The 26,108-nt window shown below is 34.8% G+C and overlaps 1 protein-coding gene and 1 long non-coding RNA gene across 4 annotated transcripts in view; one reads left to right on the top strand and one right to left on the bottom strand.

Annotated features, from left to right (window-relative positions):
* LOC135970171 (uncharacterized) overlaps nucleotides 1–11,471 on the top strand; it is an 83,224-nt gene extending 71,753 nt beyond the window's left edge. Inside the window, exons 5-6 of the long non-coding RNA XR_010585705.2 lie at nucleotides 10,828–10,929; nucleotides 11,345–11,471. This is a non-coding gene — a long non-coding RNA (uncharacterized lncRNA). The remainder of the gene's footprint in view (nucleotides 1–10,827; nucleotides 10,930–11,344) is intronic.
* Nucleotides 1–26,108, bottom strand: part of LOC101926462 (probable C-mannosyltransferase DPY19L2) — a 118,261-nt gene that overhangs the window by 30,379 nt on the left and 61,774 nt on the right. For 2 of the 3 annotated variants that reach the window (XM_074036586.1, XM_065542142.2), the window contains 5 exons: nucleotides 18,967–19,026; nucleotides 11,010–11,090; nucleotides 8,609–8,710; nucleotides 6,757–6,828; nucleotides 4,802–4,848 (listed from right to left, as the gene is read on the bottom strand). In XM_074036586.1, coding sequence (XP_073892687.1) covers nucleotides 4,802–4,848; nucleotides 6,757–6,828; nucleotides 8,609–8,710; nucleotides 11,010–11,090; nucleotides 18,967–19,026 — 362 coding nt within the window. Of the gene's footprint in view, nucleotides 1–3,557; nucleotides 4,343–4,801; nucleotides 4,849–6,756; nucleotides 6,829–8,608; nucleotides 8,711–11,009; nucleotides 11,091–18,966; nucleotides 19,027–26,108 lie in introns of those variants that run through there. The other variant, XM_074036587.1, reaches the window with a different exon arrangement.

The raw sequence follows: 26,108 nt of genomic DNA, 5'->3' as shown, positions 1-26,108 counted from the left end.
GACATAAACTTGGTTGATAAAGCATGGCAGGGTTTGAGAGGACTGACTCCAATTTTGAAAGTAGTTCTACTGTGGGTAAAATGCTATCAAACAGCATTGTATGCTACCAAGAAGTTTTTCACGAAAGGAAGAGTCAATCAATGTGGCAAACTTCATTGTTGTCTTATTTTAAGAAATTGCCACAGCCACCTGATCAGTCAGAAGCTATCACCATTGAAGCAAGACCTTCTACCAGCAGAAAGATTACAATTCTAATGTACATGTCAGGATAGACATTATCCAAAAAACAAAAGATAATTAGTGTTGGCAAGAATGTAGAGAAATTGAAATCCTTGCACAGGTGGAATTACAAATGACGCACCTGCTATGGAATACAGGATGGAAGTTCACCAAAAAAACTTTAAAAAATTAAAAGTAGAACTACCATAAAATCCAGTAATCCCACTTCTAGGTATTTATCCAAAAGAGTTGAAATCAAAATCTCAACAAGATACTAGCACTCTCATGTTCACTGCAGTGCTATTCATAGTAGTCAAGATGTGGAAACCGACTAAATGTCCATCAACAGATGAATAATAAAAACGCAGCATACATAAGCAATGGAATATTGTTCAGCCTAAAAAAAAAAAGAAGGAAATTCTTCAATGTGAGACAGCATGGATGAACCTGAAGGGCATTATGCTAACTGAAATAAGCCAATCCCACAAGATATATAATACACAATTCCACTTATATGAGGTATCTAAAATAGACAATGTCATAGAGCCAAAGAGTGGAATGGTGTCACCAGGAGCTGGAATGAGGGGAAATAGGGAGTTACTAATCAACAGGCTTAAAGTTTCAGTTAAGCCAGATGAATAAGTTCCAGAGATCGACTATAGAATGTTATATTTAGAGTCCACAATACTGTATTATACAGCTAAAAAATTGTTAAGAGAGTAGATCACATGTTAAGCATTCTTACCACAATTTTAAAAACAAGTGTAGTTATGAATAAGGAGAAAAAATATATAATAATCCCCCAAATATTTTTAAAGCCATTTTTTAAACATTTAACCTTCATTTTTTACTGCTTTATTGAGTTACAATTCACACATTATACACTTTCAACATCTGTTTTTAATTTTTAAAATTATCCTGGTTTATATAAACCAAAAGAAAACTTTCCTATTTATTTATTTATTTATTTTGAAATTGAGTCTCACTCTGTTGCCCAGGTTGGAGTGCAGTGGTGCCATCTCGGCTCACTGCAACCTCTGTCTCCTGGGTTCACGCCATTCTCCTGCCTCAGCCTCCTGAGTAGCTGGGACTACAGGTGCCCACCACCACGCCCAGCTAATTTTTTGTATTTTTAGTAGAGATGGGGTTTCACCATGTTAGCCAGGATGGCCTCAATATCCTGACCTCGTGATCTGCCCACCTCGGCCTCCCAAAATGCTGGGATCACAGGTGTGAGCCACCGTGCCTGGCCAAGGAAACTTTCTTAATGAAATAAAGGCTATCTATTATATACTAACAGTAAATGAAACAGTGAGACAATAAAGGCATTCTTCACTTTAGAGTCAGAAGCAAAATAAGAGCAAGCCCATTATCACTGCAATTCAAAGTTGTTCTGGAAGTTCTAGCTTCCAGAACACAAGACAAGAAAATAGAGAAGTATAAATATTAAAAAGTTATTACTATTTGTAGATTATATGATAACCTGTCTAGAAAATCCACGGCATCAATGGAAAAACTATTAGAACCAGAAAGAAAGTTTGGTAATGTGGCTAGATACAAATGTGTTGCCAAAAAAAGAAAAAAATAAAGCACCTTTCCTATAAACTAAGAGATCAATATAAGAGACAATCTAAAACAGACTCAAATACAATGAGAATTGATAAGTGATAAAAACTGACATTCGGAAAAAAGATTTATGCAATACTGTGTTGGGACAATATCTCATTAGAGGGGGGAAAGGTAGACTCTTCTATGTCGCTATACCACAAAATTAATGCAGGAATAATTAATCACCTATATGTAAATAGCAAATTATGAAAGAATATATGAACAAATATTTTAATGTTTTTGGTGTAGGGAAGTGTTTCTAAGCAGCATATGAACCCAGAAAAAATTATATAACAGTGATTGTACAGAAATTTTGAAGTTCTACAAAGCAGAGACCATAAATGAACTATAAGTTGACATCTTGGAAGAAACTATGTAATACACATAAAAGACAAAATGTTATGTCTATGGAAAAAGCAAAAACATAACACATGGCCGGGCACGGTGGCTCATGCCTGCAATCCCCGCACTTCGGGAGGCCGAGGTGGCCAGATCACTTGAGGTCAGGAGTTCGAGACCAGCCTGGCCAACATGGCAAAGCCCTGTCTCTACTAAAAGTACAAAAATTAGCTGGGTGTGGTGACGGGCACCTGTTATCCCAGCTACTCCAGAGGCTGGAGCAGGAGAATCACTTGAACCCAGGAGGCAGATGTTGCAGTGTGCCAAGATTGTGCCACTGCATACGCAGCAGTGAGACAAAAAGAAAAGAAAAGAAAGAAAAGCCCACAAAACAACTTTTAGAGGTCAAAAAGAAACAGTAAATAAACACATGAAAAGCTGCAAAACTCCACTGACAAAGAATTTATACAATAAAATGAACTGTTTTTAACCTATCAGAAAAAATTAAAAGCTTTCTAACGATGTTGGTGGAGGTGCAGGGAAATGGACACTCTCATCATTATTATTTCTCAGTATTTATCAAATCCTAAAATATACAAGCCTCATAATCAGCCGTCCAAATTCAAATATTTTATACTATAGAAATATTTAGAATAAGTATACCAAGATACAGGAACCAGGATGTTCAATCCTCAAAACATTGGTTTTTTTATGACAAAAGTTATATATAATCTAAACTTTCATTGATATGGGAAAGGCTAACCACATGGCAGTCACACATGATGGTCAACAATAAAATCCTAAGACCATTATAAAGTATAATGAAGATCAAGGCAGAGGCCCAAGACACACTATTAAATACAAGTAACAAGCTGCAGATAAGAAGAATACTACAATTCTATTTTTTAAAAATACTGTGTTTCTATATGTGTTTTCTAAAATAAAACATACAAAGCTACTTACAGTCAGCACCTGGAGGAGCAGATCTAAGAGAAGGGAGTATTCCCTCTCTTTTTGATACACTGGTTTTTCAGAATGTATTACTACTAGCCCCTGCTATTATTATTTTTGCAATTTAACCCAGAACCCTCTGCCCATACACAACAGGCCTGTCACTTTCAAATATGTAATCAGTACATAAGACTTCCATATTCTGAGTAATTATCTTCCATCCACTGGCCTCTGCGAGCTGTTGCTTCCACATTACACCCTCTGCAATACATGAAGACAGTTGCCACATACCCTTCAATCTTCTATTATCCAGTTAAATATCCCAAGTCCCTTCATGCACTCCTTATGGGAATAGTGTCCAGGGTTTGCCATTCATTATTTTTTAGAATGCCAAGACACATTTCCCTGGGCTCCATCTGTCCAGAACAATATACAATGGGTCTATCATCCCCTTTATTTTGGAAACAATTTCAACAGATGCACCTAACAGCTTAATTAGCTCTTGTGACAACCATACACAGCTGTTTATTAAAAATACAAGCATGGAGGATGGGGTTCAGGGAAATTCTCTCTACTGTCTTCACAATTTTTCTATAAATCTAAAACGATTCTATAAAGTAGAAGTCACAAAATAAAATCAAATATTCTACTTACAAATATAAAATGTAACTTGAAAACTACTATTAGGTACTATGCTCACTACCTGGGTACAATATACCCATGTAACAAGCCTGTACATGTGCCCCCGTATCTAAAATAAAAGTTGAACATTAAAAAACATGTCATTTGAGATATTTCCCTCGGAAGGAAATTTTCTTCACAATTTACTTCTTGAGTCCTGTAGCAATTTACTTATGTGTGAATGATATGATACATTTTGCTGGCATCTGCTTATGCTAGTGACATTACTAAAACCATCCAAAAATGTTCTACAATAAATAGTTTTAACCATAAATTTGGAAGAAAATTCATAAATATTCAGGAACACAAATAATTATATCCCCTCTGAAAGTTAAAAAAGAAAGAAAAAGAAAAGCCTGACCAACATGGTGAAACCCCCTCTCTACAAAAAAATACAAAGATTAGCTGGGCATGGTGATGCACATCTGTAGTCCCAGTTGCTTGGCAGAGCTGAGATGTGATGATCGCTTGAGCCCAGGATGTCCAGGCTGCAGTGAGCAGAGATCATGCCACTGCACTCCAGCCTGGGTGACAGACCAAGACTCTGTCAAAAGAAAGAAGAGAGAAGAGAAAAGAGAGGAGGAGAGGGGAGGAGAGGGGAGAAGAGGGGAGGAGAGGGGAGGAGAGGGGAGGAGAGGGAAGGAGAGGAGAGGAGAGGAGAGGAGAGGAGAGGAGAGGAGAGGAGAGGAGAGGAGAGAAGGAAGGGAGGAATTCCAAAAATAAATCTTTAGCTTACTGACTTTAAATTCTAATGATATATTATAATTTATCAATTTAAACTTTGAGTTAGTTCACAAATATAAATATCTCCAAAACAAGTCCAAATACATATAAGAAATCTGTAAGAATAATATTTTTAAGAAAACATTTAAGTTTGGTTCATATCTCCTTTCTTAATCATAATGCTAAAGTTTAATGCATATTCATTTGAAAAATTAATGTTACAGTAAGTTATTTAATAATTGAATACAGTATGTTTTAAAAACAATGATGATATAATTACCTTAGATAAATGTTTGTAGCTAAAACACACGAAATATCACGAACAGTCTGTGAATAGAATCAAATCAATGAAACTTTTCTAAGGAATACTGCAATATTTAAAGAAAGAAATTGATTCATTAATGTAAACACTCCACCAAAGAAAGAAGTATTTTTTGATGTTTAAGAGAGTCCTCAGGAACAGGATGGTCATACTATACATGCCTTCCTTTTCTCCTTCCGAGAAGTGACTTCACATGATTGAAAACTAAATGACCATCAGAAGTATCCTTGGGGTGAAAAATAAGCCACAATAGGAAAAATAAAGACTGAAGAGTTTATAAGAAAGCAGAAAGGAAGGAGTGAAACTTGGCTGGCTGCAGGGATGAGAGAGAGAGAGAGTGTGTGAGAGAGAGAGAGTGTGTGTGTGTCTGTGTGTGTGTGTATGAAGCTTGGCTGGCTACAGGGATTAGTGTGTGTGTGTAAGTGTGTATGTGTGTATGAAACTTGGCTGGCTGCAGGGATGAGTGTGTGTGTGTGTGTGCACATTTGAGTATGTGTGTATGAAACTTGGCTAGCTGCAGGGATGTTTGTGTGTGTGTGCGTGTGCATGTGTGTGTGTATGAAACGTGGGTGGCTGCAGGGACGTGTGTGTGCATGTGTTTGTGTGTGTGTGTACGCACATGCCCCTGCTAGTGCACATGCATAGTTCAGGATGTGGTGTGTTTGGAGACTAGTAATGTATTTATAAGTCTTGGATCTTAATTTTTTTAAATATAGCAGTTGCGGATCTAGCTATCAGTTTCTCTCACATTGGCTGACTCTCTGCTGAATAGTTAATTCGTGCATTGGCCCCTCTAAGTGGAGCCTTATAAGAATAACTTGACATTTTGCCTTGATGGAAAAGAAACAGGTCAGTAGAGAAAATCTTCATTCTAAGCCAGCATGGGCCGAAAGGATGCAGGGCAGTAAACCTGCTCACATTTTACTCATTCCTCCTTGTTTCCTTTATCTTGACTCTTTCCACGTGGTCCCCAGGGAACTGGATCAAGGGTAAAACAACAGAGATGTTGAGGGAGATACCTTTCTCACTCTTAAATTATTCACATCTATGTGTAAACAAAGGAGTGAGAAGTGTGGCAACTAAAACTACATACAGAACATATGCAATTTGACTTTAAATACAGAAAACTCCTTTCAACAAGAACACAACTGGTATGGTGGTAGGGAAATTGCATTGCTATCTGCTTAAAAGTATAAAATAAATACATACTGGCTTAAGACAAGATAGCTTGTAAATAATATAAATAAAGATGGCTCAAGACTGCTAAAAAAATAAATAAATAAATAAAACCCCACTGTCTTTAACCATGCTTTTAGATAAACTCTACCCAGACCAAGAAAACCTGCCACTGGTATTTTAAAGATTATCTCTTTTATTGAGATATTATTTTCTTCTGTCATGGAAACAGTGAACATGTAGAAAAATATTTTTTAATTAGCTATACAAATTTCTTCTACGCAGGCCCACTCAAAATAGATCAAGACTTCACCGTGCTTTGTATTTGAAAGATACTAATGTTGTTGTCAAGGACTTTTCTTTCATAGCACCTATAAAAATTTTAATTCTTTAGGCATTTGTACGATTATTTGCTTCATGTTTGCACCCCCACCCCCAATAATCCAGGACTGTAAGTTCCAAGACAGGTGTGGCCACGTTTTATTTGTCTGGGTGTACCTACAATGTTAATGTAGTCTTTGATACACAGCTGGTGACTGGTATATATCTTTTGAAAGAAAAAATAAGAATACCTTTTATCATGGCTTTTTATAAAAAGATCGATAATGAAAGATCTAAATAAAAAGCAAACTTTTAGAAAGAGTTCATCCTAAAAATAACATAGAATTCTGAGCAATTTGCATTATTATAGTCCTTATATTGATGCCAAAAACAAATAATAATTTGTTTAAAAATACCTTTTTAAAGATAAAACATGTAATCACCATGACAACTGGAAGCAATAATGTCTTTGTGTATCTCAGCGGAGTCTGAAATATACCAAATTATTCAAAATAGTTACTTACAAATTTTACATTAAATTAGTAAACATCTATGTCAAACTAAGTGCCATGATAACATTCCTTAAAAGTAAAAGGTAAAATTTCTTTGTCACCAGCAGTATATATATTTATTGTCTTCCATGCCTTAATAAAATAATTAAAATTACAAAAATACTTATAAAAAGTATTCCAAAATTTTAATGAAGAATTTCTTATTTTAATACAACTAGAATTGGTATATCTATTTTTTCTTTTCTTTTTTTAATTTACATAATACTAAGTTTTAAAATATGTGTTTACCCATCCCTGGGTCCTTCCTACATTGTAATTTTCTGTACTACATAGCTCCATTATTTTCATTAGTGAAACTAGAGCTAACAAGAAAGAAAGCTAACCAAAGTTAATTACTAAAACTATGAATAAATACAGAAATAACATTGGCTAACTAATTCTGATGACCTGTTATTGTGATAAGGAGTAATTTACCATGTAACTAAATTACACACTTCTTAAAAGCAAGAAACCAGTTCCTTTTCCTCTTTGTCGTGCTATAGCAAACTGCCTCACGGATAACTAGTGGTCAATAATAGTTTTTGAATGAATGGATGACTGGTTGGATGGATAAGAGAAGAATGTAAAATTTTATTATTTACCACTAATTCAGAATTCATAATGACTACACAAGGAATAATCAATCCAGTAGCAACTTTGTTATGTTCTATGAAAAAAATTAAGTTTCAGATAGAGGAAAGAGCCCTGGATTGAGAGTTCTTGAATCGATTAGAATCCATGTCCTAATCTTGGCTTGTGTGTGCTTTAGGCAAATCTTTTAAGCTTTTCTTTGTCTGCAAATAAAGAACTTTATGGCATGGTCTCTAAGAGCCCTTCCTGATCTTGTGTTCCATGATTCTACAAAGAGGCCAATTTTTTTTTTTTTTTTTTTTTTTTTTTGATACACAGTCTCACTCTGTCACCCAGGTTGGAGTGCATTGGCATGATCTCAGCTCACTGCAATCTCCGCCTCCTGGGTTCAAGCAATTCTTCTGTCTCAGCCTCCTACTCAGGCTGGGACTACAGGCATGCACCAACATGCCTGGCTAATTTTCATATTTTTAGTAGAGATAGGGTTACCACCATGTTGGCCAGGCTGGTCTCAAACTCCTGACCTCAAGTGATCCAACCGCCTTGGCCTCCCAAAGTGCTGGGATTACAGGGATGAACCACCACATCCAGCCTATATTTTAAAGCTTTATAACATGGACTTTTTAAAAAGAATACCTTGCATTTGTATAATTTAAAATGAATTTTTATATGTTCATTAAAACTCATCAGTAGCATACCTTTCTTGGTAACACCTTGTTAAAAATGTTATAATATTTGGGGTGTTAACTGTAATAAAAGTGAATTTCTTAAAAACAGAAACAAGAATTGAGACTTTTTCCTGAATGGTCCCATATTTCTTATTGGCCTAGATTATTAAAATTGATTTGTAGTAATAGTAATTATTATGGGTCATATTGTATGTTAAACACTCTTCTCAGATTATCTCATTTAACCATCATCAATAACTCTATAAGATAGATGCTATCTTTTTTTTTTTTTTAACAGACAAAAAAACAAGTGAGGAAGGTAGATTAGCAAAAGTTACAGTAAAAAAATAAAATAAAATAAAATAAGTTGACTGTTTCTGAGTAAAAATTTTGAGTTTCAGATTAAAACTAGAGCAAAAACTCCTATTAGTAGAGAAGGAGAAAAGAAACATTCATACCGCTTTTTCCATGAAGTCAAATTCGGGAGCACAGGTGTATATTAAAGTATCAAAATCTGTATACCTTAAGATTCTGGCTGCTATAAGATCACTCAGGCGAATCTGGGAGAAAATAAAGTAAAATGAATTAAAATTACACAAATGATTATAGCCTATAGCCAGTAATACTTTATTGATGTAAGAATAACAAAGTTTATAGAGCAGATAAATCCAATGTATTTAGACATCCCTCTAAGAAAACAAAAAACTACAGTGAACCAAACATACGATGTGCTGACTTCTCAAGATAACTGAAAATAAAGAGAAATATCATGAAAAATGAAAAGTAGAAAGAAGACAGAAAAAAATAGAATATGATAAAGAGTGAGCTAAAATAAATATCTGCTGAGAAGAAACCATCATGTAGTTAATTATACTTTATAATACGACAATTTATGATGAAAAACTATTTTACTTAACCTCTTTCAACATACATTGTAGGTCATAAGCTTTCTGTGCACTGTCATTTTCACAAAGCCTCACAGACTGATTACAATATTTGGTACTTCTTGATGTTTTACAGACATATATTCAAACCATTGAATATGAGACCTGATCCTCATAAGAATTACAACAATTATACATACCACTTTGATCTTTGACTTAGCTATTTGATCTCCAAGGCTAAAAATAGATACCAACAACCAAACCCAATGCAGAACTTCTATTTTTCTACTGATTATTTACAACCTGCTTTTGGTGAGACAATTATTTTTCCACAGCATCCTCAGAAGGCCAGAAAAAGGAAAATATTTGGCAAGTAAACTCTTAATTCAAATTATTTTATAGGGATAGGAATAATTTTATAACAAGTTTGATGATTATCAGTGGTTTTCATTCAGTTAATTTAACCAAACCACTATAATTTCAGGTCTTCCTCATAACTGTCACATAAAGGAAGTCACTCAGGACTACCAAGGAAGTGTGTTTGTATTTTTTTTTTTTTTTAATTTGTAAGGCAGGCGTGGTGGTTCACACCTGTAATCCCAGCACTTTGGGAGGCCAAGGCAGGCAGATCGCTTGAGGTCAGGAGTTTGAGACCAGGCTGGCCAACATGCTGGAACCCCATCTCTACTAATAATACAAAAATTAGCCGGGCATGGTGGCACATGCCTATAATCTCAGCTACTCAGGAAGCTGAGGTACGAGAATCGCTTGAGCCCAGGAGGTGGAGGCTGCAGTGACCCAGGATTGGCCACTGCACTCCAGCCTGGGTGACAGAGTGAGACTGTGTTTCAAAAAAAAAAAACAGATTTGTAAAGAGCTGGGGGTCAATGTGAAGTAAGTGTGAAGTAAGTCAAGAAACATAATCATGAACAAACTTAAATAAATAAATAACTTAGAAGATCTAAATAAAGTTTATCATAAGACATATATAATAAAGTTAAAAACAATAAAAAGGAAAGGAGAATGGGGAAATGTGTCAGACATACCAGAAAACAGCAGCAACAAATAAACTAATAAACCACCATGCAAAGCTAGCAATAAATGGCATACACTTACATTTAGAAATTTTATGTAATATAAACATGTTGCATGTTATATTGCATAGAGATAGCATTTGACCTTTTAGAGAAGTAATACTATAAACCCTTGCCAAAGTACATAATTTCAGCACCAAACAGGGCCCTAACTGGATAGCATTAAATGAGGTAAATTTCAAAATTGATTATTGTATGATATATTCATGTATGCTTATTTCTAAACAGAAAGTGCTAGAAATAAAAAGTAGATTCATGCATTGTTTTCTATTCCCCAAACCAGTTAGTTAAGCAGGGACTTAGGCCTTGAAAAGGGCTACTCTTTAAGACATTAACAAACAGAAATACCACATGAGACAGAAATGCTCTGCATGTATTTCCTAGAAAATGAAAAGATCAAAATTTTTTAACATTCTCTTTTTATATAACAAGAAAGGCCTTAAAACATCAAATCATACATTGATTTTAGTCCACAGTTACAAATAAATAAAACAATACTGAGATTTTAAGAGTTCTATGTTTTCAAAGCTGAAGACAGTCTCCCATATGTTAACATCTGCAATAAATGGATAACTTACGATGTAAACAACTAATTATTTGTATTTTTACTGAAATATAAACAAATAACTACTTAACAAACTATTAGTATTTTTTTCCTGAAAGGCCAAGTCAGCATTGATGAATATTCTTTCTTTTTAGTGGGTTGCAAAGATCACTGAACTGCAAGATTTTATTATTGACTCTGCCAGTAACTCCTCTAAAGACCTTAGAGAAGACGCTTAACCTCTGTAAAATGAAGAGGTAAGAATAGATGGTTTCAAAGTTTTCATTAAGCTGCATATTTATAAGAACTTTCATGTTTTTAACTAAAAAGTACTTACGTGGTCTGAAACGCCTAAGATTTTGGATGTCAGAAATTTCAAAATGATTGTTCCAAACCACCAGGCACTACCTTGAATTAGCTAGAAAATAAAAGAGAAGTCCAGTATTTAAAACTACAAATCACCCAGTTAAAGTATTCAATTATATCTATAAATGACATATAAAAATTTTAATTATGTGAGGTATAAATGGTGAGTTTTTTTAAAAAGTTCCTTTGGAAAATCTTGTTTAAAAGCAAAGAATTAAAACTGATGACACTGGTATAAAATATATAGCAACATTAGAATTCTACATATCCTAAATCTTTTTTTTTTTTTTTTTTTTTTGTCTTAAGGAGTGAAAGGTTAATAGGTAAGAATGAAAGAAGGAAAAAGAAAATAGCTTCCCATACAGAGACAGAGGGAGGGAGGATTTGAACAAAGAGAAAACCCCGTGTGCGTCGGAAAAGTGGCTGCTTATACATATCCTAAATCTAAAGGAAGTTTTAAAAGGTTACTTCCTTTTGATTTCTGTTAAGAAAAGGGAGTGTTTATGTGTTTGTTTCCAAACATTATTTCTCAGCTGAAAATCCATTTTTTAAAACACTACCTTAAAAGTTCTTCTACCACTTCTGTGGAAATATATGAGCCTATCTTCAAGAAATAAGTTTGAAATGTGAAAACTTAAGCTTTCCTTTAAGAAACAGGAATATGAACTAGAATGGCAATGAGGCTTCTGTGTTATTGTTGATTTTTTGACTAGCCTTGATTAAAAAGGGAACAATTGTGCACTTCTGGTTAGCCTGGGGAAAGTTACAGCAGCCTAAATTCAAATCTTTGTATATATCAACCAAGTAGAACAATACAACCTCATATATGGAGAAAAGGTAACAGCACAAACTTCAAATTACCTATGAATCGAAAAGGAAGCAACGAATATATAGAGTTATACCTCAAGTCCCTGACCTAAGCCTTTGCAGAGAATGAGGGGAGACCCACAAAAGGATAAAGAAGAAAAGGAAAGACAGGGGTCAAAATTGGAACTAAAAAAACCCAAGAAAGAGAAAAGTCCACCCTATGTGTAAAAAGAGCCCTGGGAGATTGGTAAATGGGAGTACAGAGCAGGGCCTAAGAGTGAGTAGGGACAAAAACACTGAGGTCAGAAAGTCATCATTTCTGGAAAGAAAGGAGGATAAAAAAGGGGAGTGCAAGAAGGAAAAAGTATCCAGCAGGAAAAACGAGAACCCAAACCAAAAGACTATCCATCACTACTGCCATTACACACACAAAAAAAGAAAAAAGTTATTCACTGAAAAAAATCACACTATGCTACATTCTCAGAAGAGGTTTGCACTTGGACTAGAAAACACAAAATAATTAATAGATGAAAAAATGCCTATATAAATATCCAAAGCTTCTTTAAGAAGATAACAAACATGAAAGTCAAATATTTCAGTTAATGAAATCCACACCACTGAACAATAAAATCTCACAAAGCAGAAGAAAATTATGCAGAATTAAAAGTTGAATTAAATATCCTCAAACAAGCATTCAGAAATATTAAAAAAGCAATTTAAACAAGAAATTCAAAAACCAAGAACAGAAATGGGGAAAAAAGCAGAAAGAAATAGTTTATTAGACATAGAAAGGGAATGGAAGAAAAGGAGATTATCATCAAAAAAATAAAAACTAAATCACAAGATGATAAAAAGAAATTCAAATAAGTTAATGAAGGAATTGAAGTAAAGGCACTAAAACAATGATGAAGAATGAAAATGATACCAGAGAAAGAAGTGAGAAGGAACAGAGAACGTGGCAGAAATGGAAGAAAGGCACATACTTACAACTGGAGCACCTGAAAAAGAAAACCAGAGCAATGAATCAAAACTAGTGTTTAAATTATAATCCAAGGAAACTTTCCAGAAATAAAAAAAGACTGGAATCGGCATTTGGAAAGGATCCAGGGGGTACTGGAAAAAAATTAATCTGGTATGGTAAACTAACTCAAGACATCTTTCAGTAGAATGATGAAAAATGAAGAAAAATTCCTCAGAACCTCCAGGCACAAAAGTCACATAATTTATAAGGGACAGGAGAATTTGGCTAGCATCAGACTTGTTAAAAAAAAACATATAAACCAAAGCAGTAGTGTAGAGGCATTTTTAAGAAACTTTAAAAAGTGAGAACCAAGGATTTTATATCTAGCTAATCTGTCATTCAAGTATGGACGTTATAAAAAAAGTTTCAAATATGCGACAATTGAGGAATAGTAACCTTCCTAAATACAAAAAGTTTAAAATAAAAGAGAATCATATACAGAAACAAAGCAAATATAGTCAAATACACATAAAACTTAACAACAAAGGTTTTCACATTATCTCACAAAGCAAAGACAGACTCAACTTATGCTACACGGGGAAGACAAACAAAAACAGATTCAGAAAGGTGAAAAATAGAATGATGGCAGCAGCATGGCAGGCAAATACCATTTCCATATGGAAACTAAGGAAGACATTTAAAGCAAGGATAAGAAACAAACTCATGGCCTCAAAAGCTTTATCAATAAAAACGAAAGAGTGAAAATAAATGAATTAAATCCTTGACTTAAAAATCTAAATAAAGAATAACAAAATAAAGCAAAAAAAGTACACAAAAGGAAATACTCATGAAAAGAATAGTCTATTATATCTACCCCTCTGTGTATCTATTTTGCTGTTTTATATTTCTTCCCTATATTCTAGGATTCCTTCTTGCATTTCCTTTTCGTTTCCAGAACTTTTTAAATTTTAAGTTCCAGGGTACCTGTGCAGGATGTGCATGTTTGTTACATAGGTAAACATGTGCCTTGGTGGTTTGCTGCCCCATTACCTAGGTATTAAGCCCAGCATTCATTAGCTATTTTTCCTGATGCTCTCTCTCCCCCTACCCTCCCCTGACAAGCCCCAGTGTGTGTTGTTCCCCTCCCTGTGTCCATGTGTACTCGGTGTTCAGCTCCCACTTATAAGTGAGAACATGCAGTGTTTGGTTTTCTGTTTCTACATTAGTTTGCTGAGAATAACGGCTTCCAGCTCCATCCATGTCCCTGCCAAGAGCGTGATCTCATTTCTTTTTATGACTGCATAATATCCCATGGTGTATATGTATCACGTTTTCTTTATCCAGTCTATCATTCACGGGCATTTGGGTTGATTCCACGCTATCAAAAAAGAGCTCATATAGCCAAGACAATCCTAAGCAAAAAGAACCAACCTGGAGGCCTCAGGCTACCTGACTTCAAACTATATTACAAGGCTACAGTAACCAAAACAGCATGGTACTTGTACAAACAGGCACATCAACGAATGGAAGAGAATAGAGAACTCAGAAATAAAACCACGTATCTACAACCATCTGGTCTTCAACAAACCTGACAAAAGAACTTCAATTAACCATTCTTTAAGGTTTGCTGCTAGCCACAAATTATCTTAATTTTCCTTGATTGGAGAATGTCTATTTCCCCTTCATTCCTAAAGGAAACATCCACTGGATATGTAATTCATCTTGACAAGTGTTCTGCCACAACCTTCTGGCCTCCCTAGTTTCACATGAGAAGTCTGCTACAATTCAAGTCAGTTTTGCCCTGTAGGTGATGTGTCATTTCTCCGTACCTACTTTCAAGATTTTTTTCTTTTAGTTTTAAAAGTTAACTTATAGTGTATCTTGGCATGGATTTCTCTGGGTTTGTCTTACTTGGGAATCGCTCAGTGTCTTCACTCTGCAGGTGTGTCTTTCACCAAATTTGGGGAGCTTTTACCAATTACTTCTTAAAATACTGTTTGGCCTCCCACTCTCTTTTTCAATTTCTTCTGAAATTTTGATGATACAAATATTAGATCTTTTGTTACTACACCATAGGTCCCGGAGGCTCTGTCCTTTTTCCTGTGATTTTCTCTCAATTTAGATTGGGAGATTTCTATTGTTCTATCTTCAAGAGCACTGATTGCTTCCTCTGTAATATAATATTCACTCTGCTACCAACTCCATTTACTGAATTTTAATTTGTTATTGTATTTTTCAGTTCTATAATCACCAAGTTGTTCTTTAAAAAAAAAATTATTTGGTAAGATTTTATAGTCTTTTCATTTGCTTCCAGAGTATTTAAAACTGCTCATTGAAGTGTTTTTATGATGACTGCTTTAAAACCCTTGTCAAATAATCCCCACATCCTATTCATCTCAGTGTTGACATCTGTTGATTGTCTTTTCTCATTCAAGTTGTTATTTTCTCCATTCTTGCTTATGATGAGTGGTTTTTCTATTGTATCCAGTACATTTTTTATATTATGTTAGAGACTGTGGATCCTATTTTAAATTTCTATTTCAGCAGACAGTCACTTTGTTTTTAGGTTTATCATGCAAGTCCTGGCCTACTTCTGTGTGCTATAGTTACAATGACATTTAGTGTTCAGAGCCTTTGCAGTGCTAGTGCTATTCTGGTCAGCTCAATTCATCTGGTGCCCTGGTACTCTGTCTCTGCCCCAAATCATGCTGCTGATGCAGGAAGAATGTACTTCCCAAGTTCTGTTGCCATGAGGTGAAGGGTGAGAGACACCAGGATTGTGGGGTAGTGAGTTGGCAGAGGCAGAGGGCTCTTTCCTGGGCTGCCTAGTCCGAGCAGGGCACCTATTAGATCCCTGCTGCTGCTACCTGCATGGGCAGCCTCCCTGGAGGGAACAGTAGATACCAGACCCACAGGATGGAGAGCATTTCCCTGGACCCTCTTTCTGAGTGTCTTCTGCCACTGGATGGAGTTTCAGGAGATGGCAGCTTGTGGTGTTTTTCTGTGAGTTCTGAGGTACCTAACTAGGCTGCCTTTCTATAGCATTGGGCTGGGTTTGGAGCTATAGTTATGAAATCATGATTTCATACACACACACGTGTGCACATATGTGCAGTGAAAGGGCCTAGAAACAAGGACACACTGGTAGTAACGAGTGCACATACCACTCAGGCCTTGTGTCCAAATACCATTCTCCTCTAAAAGGAACCAGGGCTCCTAGGAAAAAATGGCTGATTCCAAGGCTAGCACAAGGAAAATCAAGAAAAGACTGGAGCATTATAAATTTATAATGACATGTCAAAAAGACATCCAGCTTAGGAACATTCAAAACGGCTAGGCCTGGAACTGATATTTGTGTATAACATACGGTTTTTCTCATATAGACTATTCCAGCATCATTTAGTGAACAGTGACCTGCAAGACAATCTTGCTGAAATTGCTTTGAATCTGAACATCAAAGGGGGAGAACTGCATTACATGAATCTTCATACATATAGATGTGTTTTATTTTTCTATTTATATCTTAAAAATTTTAAATAAATTTCCCAATACAAATACTGCATGTATTTTGTTAGATTCATTCAGATCCTATGCATTTTTCTTCCTAATACATAAGGCATATTTTTTAAAAAATGTTTTCTGTTTGTTGCCAAAGAATAGAAATGCAATTGATTTTTGAATATTAAACATATCTAGCCATGGTATTGAATTCTTCTAATTTCTAATAATTTTTGTCTGTCAATTATTTTATTCTTTCTAGGTAAATATTGATACTATAATAAATTTTGCTTCCTTCAGTTTCTTTCCTTTTCCTATTATTTACTTTTCTTGCATTACTAGGCTAGTTTGGACCTTTAATAAAATGTGAAAAAGCACATTTATCTTTATCTTGATTTTATACAGAACACTCTAAATACCTTATCATCAGTAAGACTAATGACTGCTGAAGAATTTTACTGGGTTAAGAAAACTGTTATTTATATTGTGTTAAATGTTTTCATTATAAATGGGTGTTCAATTTTATCAATTTTATTTTCTGCATCTAATGGGATGATCATAAGATATTTTTCTCTTTTAATCTGTTAGTGTGATAATTTACATTCTTGGATTTTCCAGAAACATCTTTGGATTCCTAGAATAAGTCAGATTTATCACAAGTGGATTATCTTTATCATATAGATGGCTGTTCTTGAGTTACTAATCTTTTATACTTTTGCATGTAAGGAATGTTTTTAATCTAAGTGAAATTTTGAATCTATGCTTGCAAGTAAGAATATCCTTTTTCATACTATCCTTATCTGGCCTTAGTACTGAGCTTTAGATTATCTTGGAGGTTCCATTTCCCTTCCTGTAATGATTCTCATGCCTCATGGCACATACAAAGTTCTCCTTTGTAAATTTCAGCATGAGCTCAATTCAATAATTACCTTGCCACCAAAAACTGTAGTCTCCCATTAAACAGTGAATTTGCTTCTATTGACGTTAAACTCTAAAGTGAATCACTTAGATCTAAAAATACCTTGTTTGGGTTGTGTGTAATAAATACTTATTTTTGCCAAAGATATACAGAGCTAAAAACAGAAAATCATACCTAGGGAGGCTTAAAAACATGTAAGCTGAACACTTGGTTAAATCTCAACTTTTCCCTCCTTAGATTTTTTGTTTCTTTGATATTCTTGAATTTAAAACTTAGTCAATTCATGTTCTTTCCAGTCTACTACTGAAAATGTTGTTGAACATGAAGACAGTAAATGTTCCTTTGAGTGCAGCCTTGGCAGAATTTTTTTGATGTTTATGGACACTCTTCTATTTATTGTCATTTTTCAATAGTTTGCAACTGAAATTCTGACCTTCTTTTGAGTTGAGTTATTAAATTGCTCAATTTTTCTGAAGTGAAAGAATTATATATTACAAGTGTAATGTCGATATGTGAATTTCTACAAAGCCTGCATGCCTAAGGACAGGTGGCCTGGGTAAAGAGTCAAATTGGTAGAACCAATTAAAAAGACAAAGAAAGCATCATATCATTCATTCAACAACTTAGTGGACAAATCTTTCTATATTTTCACCATAAAGGATGGAAGAATGCCTCCAACAAGGAGAAAACAGCAACTCCTTCCATTTTGTTCTCTTGTATTGTGGGTTCCTTCCTCAACTTGTAACATTTCCAGACTTATCCTCTCAATATATAACATGTAAACATACAGTTCATTTCTGCTGTCGCCCAGCATGGAGTGCAGTGGGGTGATCATGGCTCACTGTAACCATCCTGGGCTCAAGCAATCCTCCCACCTCAGCCTCCTGAGTAGTTGGGATCACAGGCTCATGCCACCATGCCCAACTAGTTTTTCTATTTTTTGTAGAGACGGGGTTTTGCCATGTTGCCCAGGCTGGTCTCAAACTCCTGGGCTGAAGCTCTCTGTCCGTGTTGGCCTCGCAAAGTGCTGTGATTACAGGCGTGAGCCACTGTGTGTGGCCCAGGGTTTATTTTTTAATGGAAGTACATCACAGACCAGAGAAAAAGAATATCGTCTGTCTCATATTAAGAGAATTTAGGAGTTGCACTACCTGCCTAATAACTTATTTTACTAGGAAACCATAGAGGTAATATGGACCATCCATCTGCATATTTGGGAAGAAGCCAAACAAAGATTAGGTAGTGGCTGAGTTCAAATTAGAAGGGGCTGGGAGACTGGAAGGAAAATGTTAAAAGGACGAAAGTAATAGAGTCTAAAGTTGGAAGCAGAAGGAAAGAGAGATAGATGATGGATAGATGCAGAGGAAAGAAAAGGAGAAAGCTGGAAAGAAACTACAAACGAATTATTTTGAAGGGAAGGTTAATTGAAGCTAAACAGAGAAACTCAAGACAAACACATTTTTAAAAGCAAGGCTGTGTGGATATAGCAGGATGAAACATAAAGGAAGAGTGGCCTGGAAGTGAGTTGTGAAATATGTGTGCTAACTTCTTGAAAATGATTTCTAGTCCTTGCTAAGGACTATTTCCTTACGTATCTATCTACCTTAGATAGTAGCTATTTTTAAGTCAGTAGCTATTTATTGGCTATAAATCATTAGCATTTTAAAGATTATTAACTGTGTTCAGTTTATAGAAATAAAAAGTAGAATTTAAATAAACTGCATTAAAAACATTGAATCTTACCCAAAAGTTGAGTTTAGATACTCCCAGTTTTAGAATTTCATTTCTCTTTAGAATTATTGCCTAAAATGCACACAAGGGAAAAATGAAACAATTCAATACAATACAATTAACATTTATATTTTTTATAAATGGTACATTTCAAAAATTACATAGCCACCCTGTTCCATCTCAGCTATCACCAGCCATTTTCCTCCTTAACTGTTGATTTTAAATTTTGGACATGGCAAATTTCCTTGAGGTGAGACTTAAATGGTTTGGGTGTCAAAAAGCTGCCTCTTGAATCAAGTTATTTCTTCACTTAGATACCCTGGCCGTTTTCTGCAGGATAATTCCTCTACAAAGGTAAATGGTATATAAGCATATGACAGCATCCATGCAAGTCTATATGTGAGTTATCCAGCAACATTAGTGAACTAAACTAACATGAAAATCCTTCCTCTCTAAACTGCCAAATAAAGTATTTAAACATGTTTAAAAAATGTTTACTGATGTGAAAGAGAAGGAACTTGTGATGCTAGAAAAAAAGGTGAATTTTAAAAAATACAATATTAATTAGCAGATAACCACCACCCCTGGCAGTCTTTATAAAGGCCTGTAGAATAAGGTTACAACTATAGGCTTGTATTGTAAGGGGAGGGCAGCAGAAGAGGCCTTGGGTCTATGAAAGGTAAGAAGTTGGAATTGAGACTAATACATAAAGGTAGGGTCTTCAAAAACTATACCTGCAGTGCTATGGACTGAGTATTTGTGTCCACCTCAAATTCATAGACTGAATCTTTATAATCCCCCATGTGATGGTATTTGGAGGGTGGGCCTCTGGGAAGTAACTGAGTCATGAGGGTGAAACCCTCCTAAATGGGATTAGGGTGCCCGTATTACAAGACTAGAGAGTTGATGTCTCTCTCTACCGTGTGAGGACACAGCAAAAAGGCTTCTGTCTGCAAACCACCAAAAGGGCTTTCACCAAGAACCAAATCAGTCAGCACCTTGATTTTGAACTGCTCAGCCTCCAGAACCGTGAGAAATAAATTCCTGTTGTTTAAGCCATCCTGTCTGTGGTACTTTTGTTATAACAACCCAAACTGACTAAGACACACAGTGACTAGAAATACTTCACCTACCGTCTCTACGAGTTGATAGGTTATTTGTTTATTCCCAAGTTTGGGGTGAAAACAGTGCTCTCATGAGAAACTGAATTCTTGGACTTGCATATTATTTAGATTTGGGTTCAAATTTTGTATCATTTAGTTGGTGTAGAAATTCCCAAAGTGAGCCAGGATTATTAAACTTCCAATAGGAAAATATAAATGTATCAGATTATTCATTGCAACATTGTTTGTAAATGCAAAAGTTAGGCAACAACCTAAATGCCCAGACATAGGAGAGTGACTGGATGACAGTAAATCCACAGTAGAATACTAGGAAACCACCAGAAAGAATGAGGAAAATCTCTATGAACTGATATCCAGGATAGGTTGTTAAATGAAAAAAAAAAAAGTGCAAAAGACTATCTTTAATATAAGAAGAGATGTAAAAAATATACATATAACAGTTACTAGAACTCAAAAAAGCCCAACTAAATGGGTCAGCTAAAAAACTAATGAGATTTCTTTCTTATAGGGAATAGGCAGTAACAGGGTGAAAAGAAAGGTGGAGAGAATGGGCTGGAAGGAATAGTGGGGAATATTTTCTGAGTATAATTTTATACATATATAAATATAGTCCTCATTGAAATATGGTAATGTTTCACCCAAAGTAACTAAAATCAATCAGAATGAAACTTCTGCTTCTGTCCAAGTTTGTATAACAGGAACCACATTTACTTTCTCACCCTAAAAAACCAAAATACCAAGCAAAATAGATTATAGAGACAACGATGAACAATTATATGCCAACAAATTAGATAACTTATAAGAAATAAATTTCTAGAAACATACAACCTACCAAGAGTAACTTATGAAAACACACAAAAAAACTCAACAGACCTATAACTAATAAGGAGAGTAAATCAGTAATAAAAATTTTCTCAACAAAGGAAAACCTCAAACCAGATGGCTTCACTGGAGAATTCTGTGAAACATTTAAATAAGAATTCACACCAATCCTTCTCAAGCTCTTCCAAAAAACTGAAGAGAACACTTCTATACACATTTTATGAGGCCAGCACTACTCTGATACCAAATCCAGGAAAAGATACTACAAGAAAACTACAGGCCAGTATTTCTGATGAATATAGCAAAAAAAAAAAAAAAAAAAAAAAAATATATATATATATATATATATATATATATATAAATGAGCAAAAATGTTTATTCTTTGGGGAATAAACATTTCCCCAAAGAATAAATACAAATGTCCAACAGGTATTTAAAATGATGTTCAACATCACTAATCATTAGGGAAATGTAAATCAAAACCACAATGAGATACCACCTCAAACCTGTTAGGATGGCCATTATAAAACAAAACGAAACAAAACAAAACCAGAAGTAACAAATCTTGGCAAAAATGTAGAAAAATTGGAATGCTTATGCATTGTTGGTGGGAATATAAAATGGTGCAGCCAAAGGGCATATCAGGTAGTCTACATGGAAGAGTTTGCTTCCGAGTGCAGCAATATTAGCCATAAACTAACCAGTACTTTAATTCCAGCTAACAAATCTTAAAAGCAAGGCCCAGAAAGATCAGCCTATGTTCAAGTGGCTTAACTTCATCACAGAAAAAAGCTCAAGAATATCTCTAGGAATAAGAAAATACCCAGCAGCTAACAAGGTAAAATTCACAAAGCCTGGCATCCAAGTAAACATTGCCAAGCATGCAGACACTCAGGAAAACACAACCCCGATATGAGGAGAAGAAACAATTAATTGAAACTGACACAGACGACAGAATTAGCAGGTGGAGGCACTGAGGCAGTTACTATAACTGTATTACACATGGTGAAGAAGTGGTAACAGAGAGAGAACATTTAACTAGAGACACAAAAATGCTTCAAAGATCCAAAATGAACTTTTAGATATGAAAACTACAATGACTTAAATGAGAAATACACTGGATGTGATTAACAACAGGTTAGATACTGCAGAAAAACAACTAATGAACTCTTGAAGACACAGCAATAGTAACTATCCAAAATTAAATAAAGAACAAAAATAAACAAAGGCTCCATGAACCACTGAACAATTTCAAGCAGCCCACTATGCATGTAGTGAGAGTCCCTAAGTGAAAGTGAGGTGGGGAGGCAGAAAAATATTTGAAGAAATAATGGCCAAAATTTTTCCAAATTTGATAAAAATTGTAAACCTAAAGATCTAAGAATTTCAATGAATCCTAAATACAAGAAACATAAAGAAAACTATAGTAAGGCACATTATATAAACAAACTGCTCAAAATCAGTGGTAAACAGAAAATCTTATCTCCAGCTGGGAACAGCTAGAGAAGTAACATATTATTTACAGATGAAAGCGCAGGGATGTCAACAGATTTCATAAGAAAAAAATGCAAACAACAAGACAAGTCAAGCAGCATCTTTTAAATTCTTAAAGAAAATTGCTGTTAACCTGCAATTCTACACCCAGGAAACATACCTTTCAAAAATGAAGGCAAAATAAAGACTTGGTGACCAGGTGATTTGCACTAAAAGAAATGTTAAAGGAGGTCTTTCAGATAGCAGGAATACAGTAGGTCAATCTGGCTGTACGCAAGTAAAAGGCACTGAAAATGGTAACTACAGGGTAAATATATAACATTTTAAAAATTTCAAATACTTTTAAAAGGTAATTTACTGTTTAAGTAAAAAAAAGTCATTGAGATTTCTATATCATATGTTTCAGTAAAATGTATGACAATAACATGAAACAAATTTAAAAATGCACTTTATCAAAATATGTGGGATCCTGATAAAGCAGTGCTTGGAGAAAAGTTTATAGCACTAAACACCTGTGTTAAAAAAAAAAAAAAAAAAAAAAGAAAGAAAGTTCTCAAGTCAAAGACCTTGCTTTATACCTTAAAAAAAAAAAAAAAAAAAAAAAAAAAAAACTAGAAAAGAAGGAGAGCAAAACCCAAAGTAAGCAGAAGAAATGAGGCAATAAAGATTGAGTATAAATCAATAAAACAGAAAACAAAAACAGTAGAGCAAATCAATGAAACCAAAAGCTGGTTCCTTGAGAAAATTAATAAAATTGATATACCTCTAACCAGACTGATCAGAGAAAAAAATAGAACACAAACATCTAATACTAGGAATGAAAGAGGAACTATCACTATAGATACTATAGATACATAAAAGATATAAAATATTATGCCTTTGTCAATAAATTTGACATCATAAATAAAATTTAAAAATTCCTTGAAAGATACAAGCGAAGTTCACTCAAGAGGAAATGGATAACATCAATAGCCTTATATCTTATTAATGAAATGGAACTTGTAGTTAAAAACATTCCTACAAAGAAAGTCCTAGATGGTTTCATTGGTAAATTCTACCAAATATTTAGGGAAGAAATCATAATGATTTTACCCAAATTCTTCTGGAGGAGAGAGAACACTTCATAACTCATTTTATGAGGCCAGCATTGCCATGTAACCAAAAAAGACAAAGATGTCATAAGAAAACTATGAACCAATTATTGTCATGAACTTAGGTGCAAAATCATAAACACAATTTTAGAAAGCTGTATCCAACAAAAAATAATAATACAGCATGACCAAAGTGAGGTCGATTCAAGGAATGCAAAGATGCTTTAACATTTGAAAATCAACCAATATAATGCAGCACATTAACAAAACAGAAAAGAGAAACTATATGATTATATCATATCTTCAAAATTCATTTTTGAAAAAACTCAGCAAACTGAACAGAAGGGAACTCCTTCAACCTGATAAAGGGCTTCTCTGAAAAATCCTATGGCTAACACCGTTACTTAAGGATGAAAGACTGAATAATTAAACAAAACTTACATTTCAAAATGAGCCATTTAAAATAAGGCATTTAAAAATACTAAAATATGTGAAAGAATGACACAAATCAAAATTAGAAAAACTGAGAAATGAGCTGACAGAAATCAAATAATTTGAATTAAAACAAAAATAATTTCAGACACAAAAAGCTAGAAGGAATATGAGGAAATGATCATCATAATAGTGCCTTAAGAGCCATGAAAGGTGAAGAGAAGAAACTTTTAGAAATAAAAAAAGAAATAAGATAAAAAGTATTCAAGAGAAAGTGATACATTTATAATGTATCCAAACTTCTAACACTTTTAATTAGCAACCCTTTTGGACAGAAGTAAAACAAGTACTCAAAGAGACAGCTGGGCATGGTGGCTCATACCTGTAATCCCAGCACTTTGGGAGGCAGAGGCGGGCAGATCACCTGAGGTTAGGAGTTTGAGACCAGCCTGGCCAACATGGTGAAACCTCATCTCTACTAAAACTACAAAAATTAGCTGGGCATGGTGGTGGGCACCTGTAATCCCAGCTACTCAGGAGGCTGAGGCAAGAGAATCTCTTGAACCCAGGAGTTGGAGGTTGCAGTGAGTCAGGATGGCACCATTGCGCTCCAGCCTGGGCAACAAGAGTAAAACTCCGTCTCAAAAAAAAAAGAAAGAAAGAAAAAGTAAAAGTGAAAGAGACAAAAATTTTACACAGAGCCAACTTAACTTTCAAGTAAAAGGTGACAAAACAAACTGTGACAAATACATCAGAATTGAAGGAACTCTCTTGTAGAACAAGACTAAAATAACCAAGATGACTAGGAGATAACGGCATAAAGACTGCTGATAAATAAATATGTATTTGTTCACATAAAAACATGAAATAAGGTTAATAAGGCAGAAAGTACAGTATGCAGTACTCTATGTTCTGACAATATAGATACCGATTTAGTAAAAAAAAAAAAATGGGTGAAGAGAATGAAAGAAGGATATGCAAAAAAAATCTTTATTTCTCATAATCATGTGTGTGGTGCAGTATAGCAATTCTCATGCATACACTTTGGGAGAAGGCAACTGGATATGTGATATTCTATCATCCCCTGGCTTCTTGAGACCCAAGAGAAACAAACAAACAAAAAAGAGGTAAGTAAAAACCCTATATTCTTGAATTTGATTTGGAAATATCCATCAGAACTTGTGAGCTAGTTTACCATAAATGCATGCACACACACACATACACACACACATATTTTCATGGTAGATTTTTAAAGAAAGAGAGAGAGCCTACACCCAATGATATTTCCTACCTCTGTCCACTAAGAAGGCCTAGAAACAATGACCTACTCAGTAGCAGTGAGTATCCTTGGGTCCCAGACTGCGGTCTTAAAACACCGTTTCCCCAGTGAAGGCGAGGAGGGTGTCTTGCAGGAATGGCTTCCTCCAGGGTTTGGGCAGGAGTCCACAAGACAGACCTGGAAGAACTTGTCATACATGACACAAGTGTGCTATCAGACCACAGGGTCACGTCAGAGAACTCAGGAGAACCCTAAAGAGGCTCCCCTGGTCAACAATGAAATAATCTGAGAATGAGTAAAGATAATAATTTCAATTAACTTGAAATACGTCAAAAATGTTTAAATCCCTATGTTCCGAATGAAACTTAAACACACACATACACAGCCCAAAGAGCCCACATTTGGAAGATGACAGGGAATCAATTCATTATTTTTAAAATTTGCAAATAAAGAGGTAAATCAACACTCACTTAACTTTTCCTAAATGAACTCTAGATGACGGATTGGAATGTGACTACTTTGCAATCCCTATTGAATTAACAGATCCATCATAAGGCACTGAAGTCTAGTACCATAAAGAGAGACATTACATGCCTTTTAATGAAAGAACAATACTGTAGACTTGCCAAAGTGATCAAGCCTGAAGCAATCCAAGTTTCAGATCCAGTTTCTAATATATTAAACTATGCCATGAGACAAAGGAACATGCTTAGCTACACCACAAGAACTCAAAAAGCAAAATCTGGACCATGAAATCCTCCACATATTCTGACTCCGGTTCTTCAACAAATAAATTTCATGAGGATAAAACCAGGCAGATATGCAGGAAACTTGTAGCTAAAAAGAGAAACTTAAGTGATGAAACTAAAAAGGAATGCTGGAAAGTTACTATCATAGCAATCAACACAGTCA

This window comes from Macaca fascicularis, chromosome 3 (genome assembly GCF_037993035.2).
Source record: "Macaca fascicularis isolate 582-1 chromosome 3, T2T-MFA8v1.1".
In the NCBI taxonomy this organism is placed as follows: Eukaryota; Metazoa; Chordata; class Mammalia; order Primates; family Cercopithecidae; genus Macaca; species Macaca fascicularis.
This window is presented reverse-complemented; position numbering and strand designations above follow the sequence as displayed.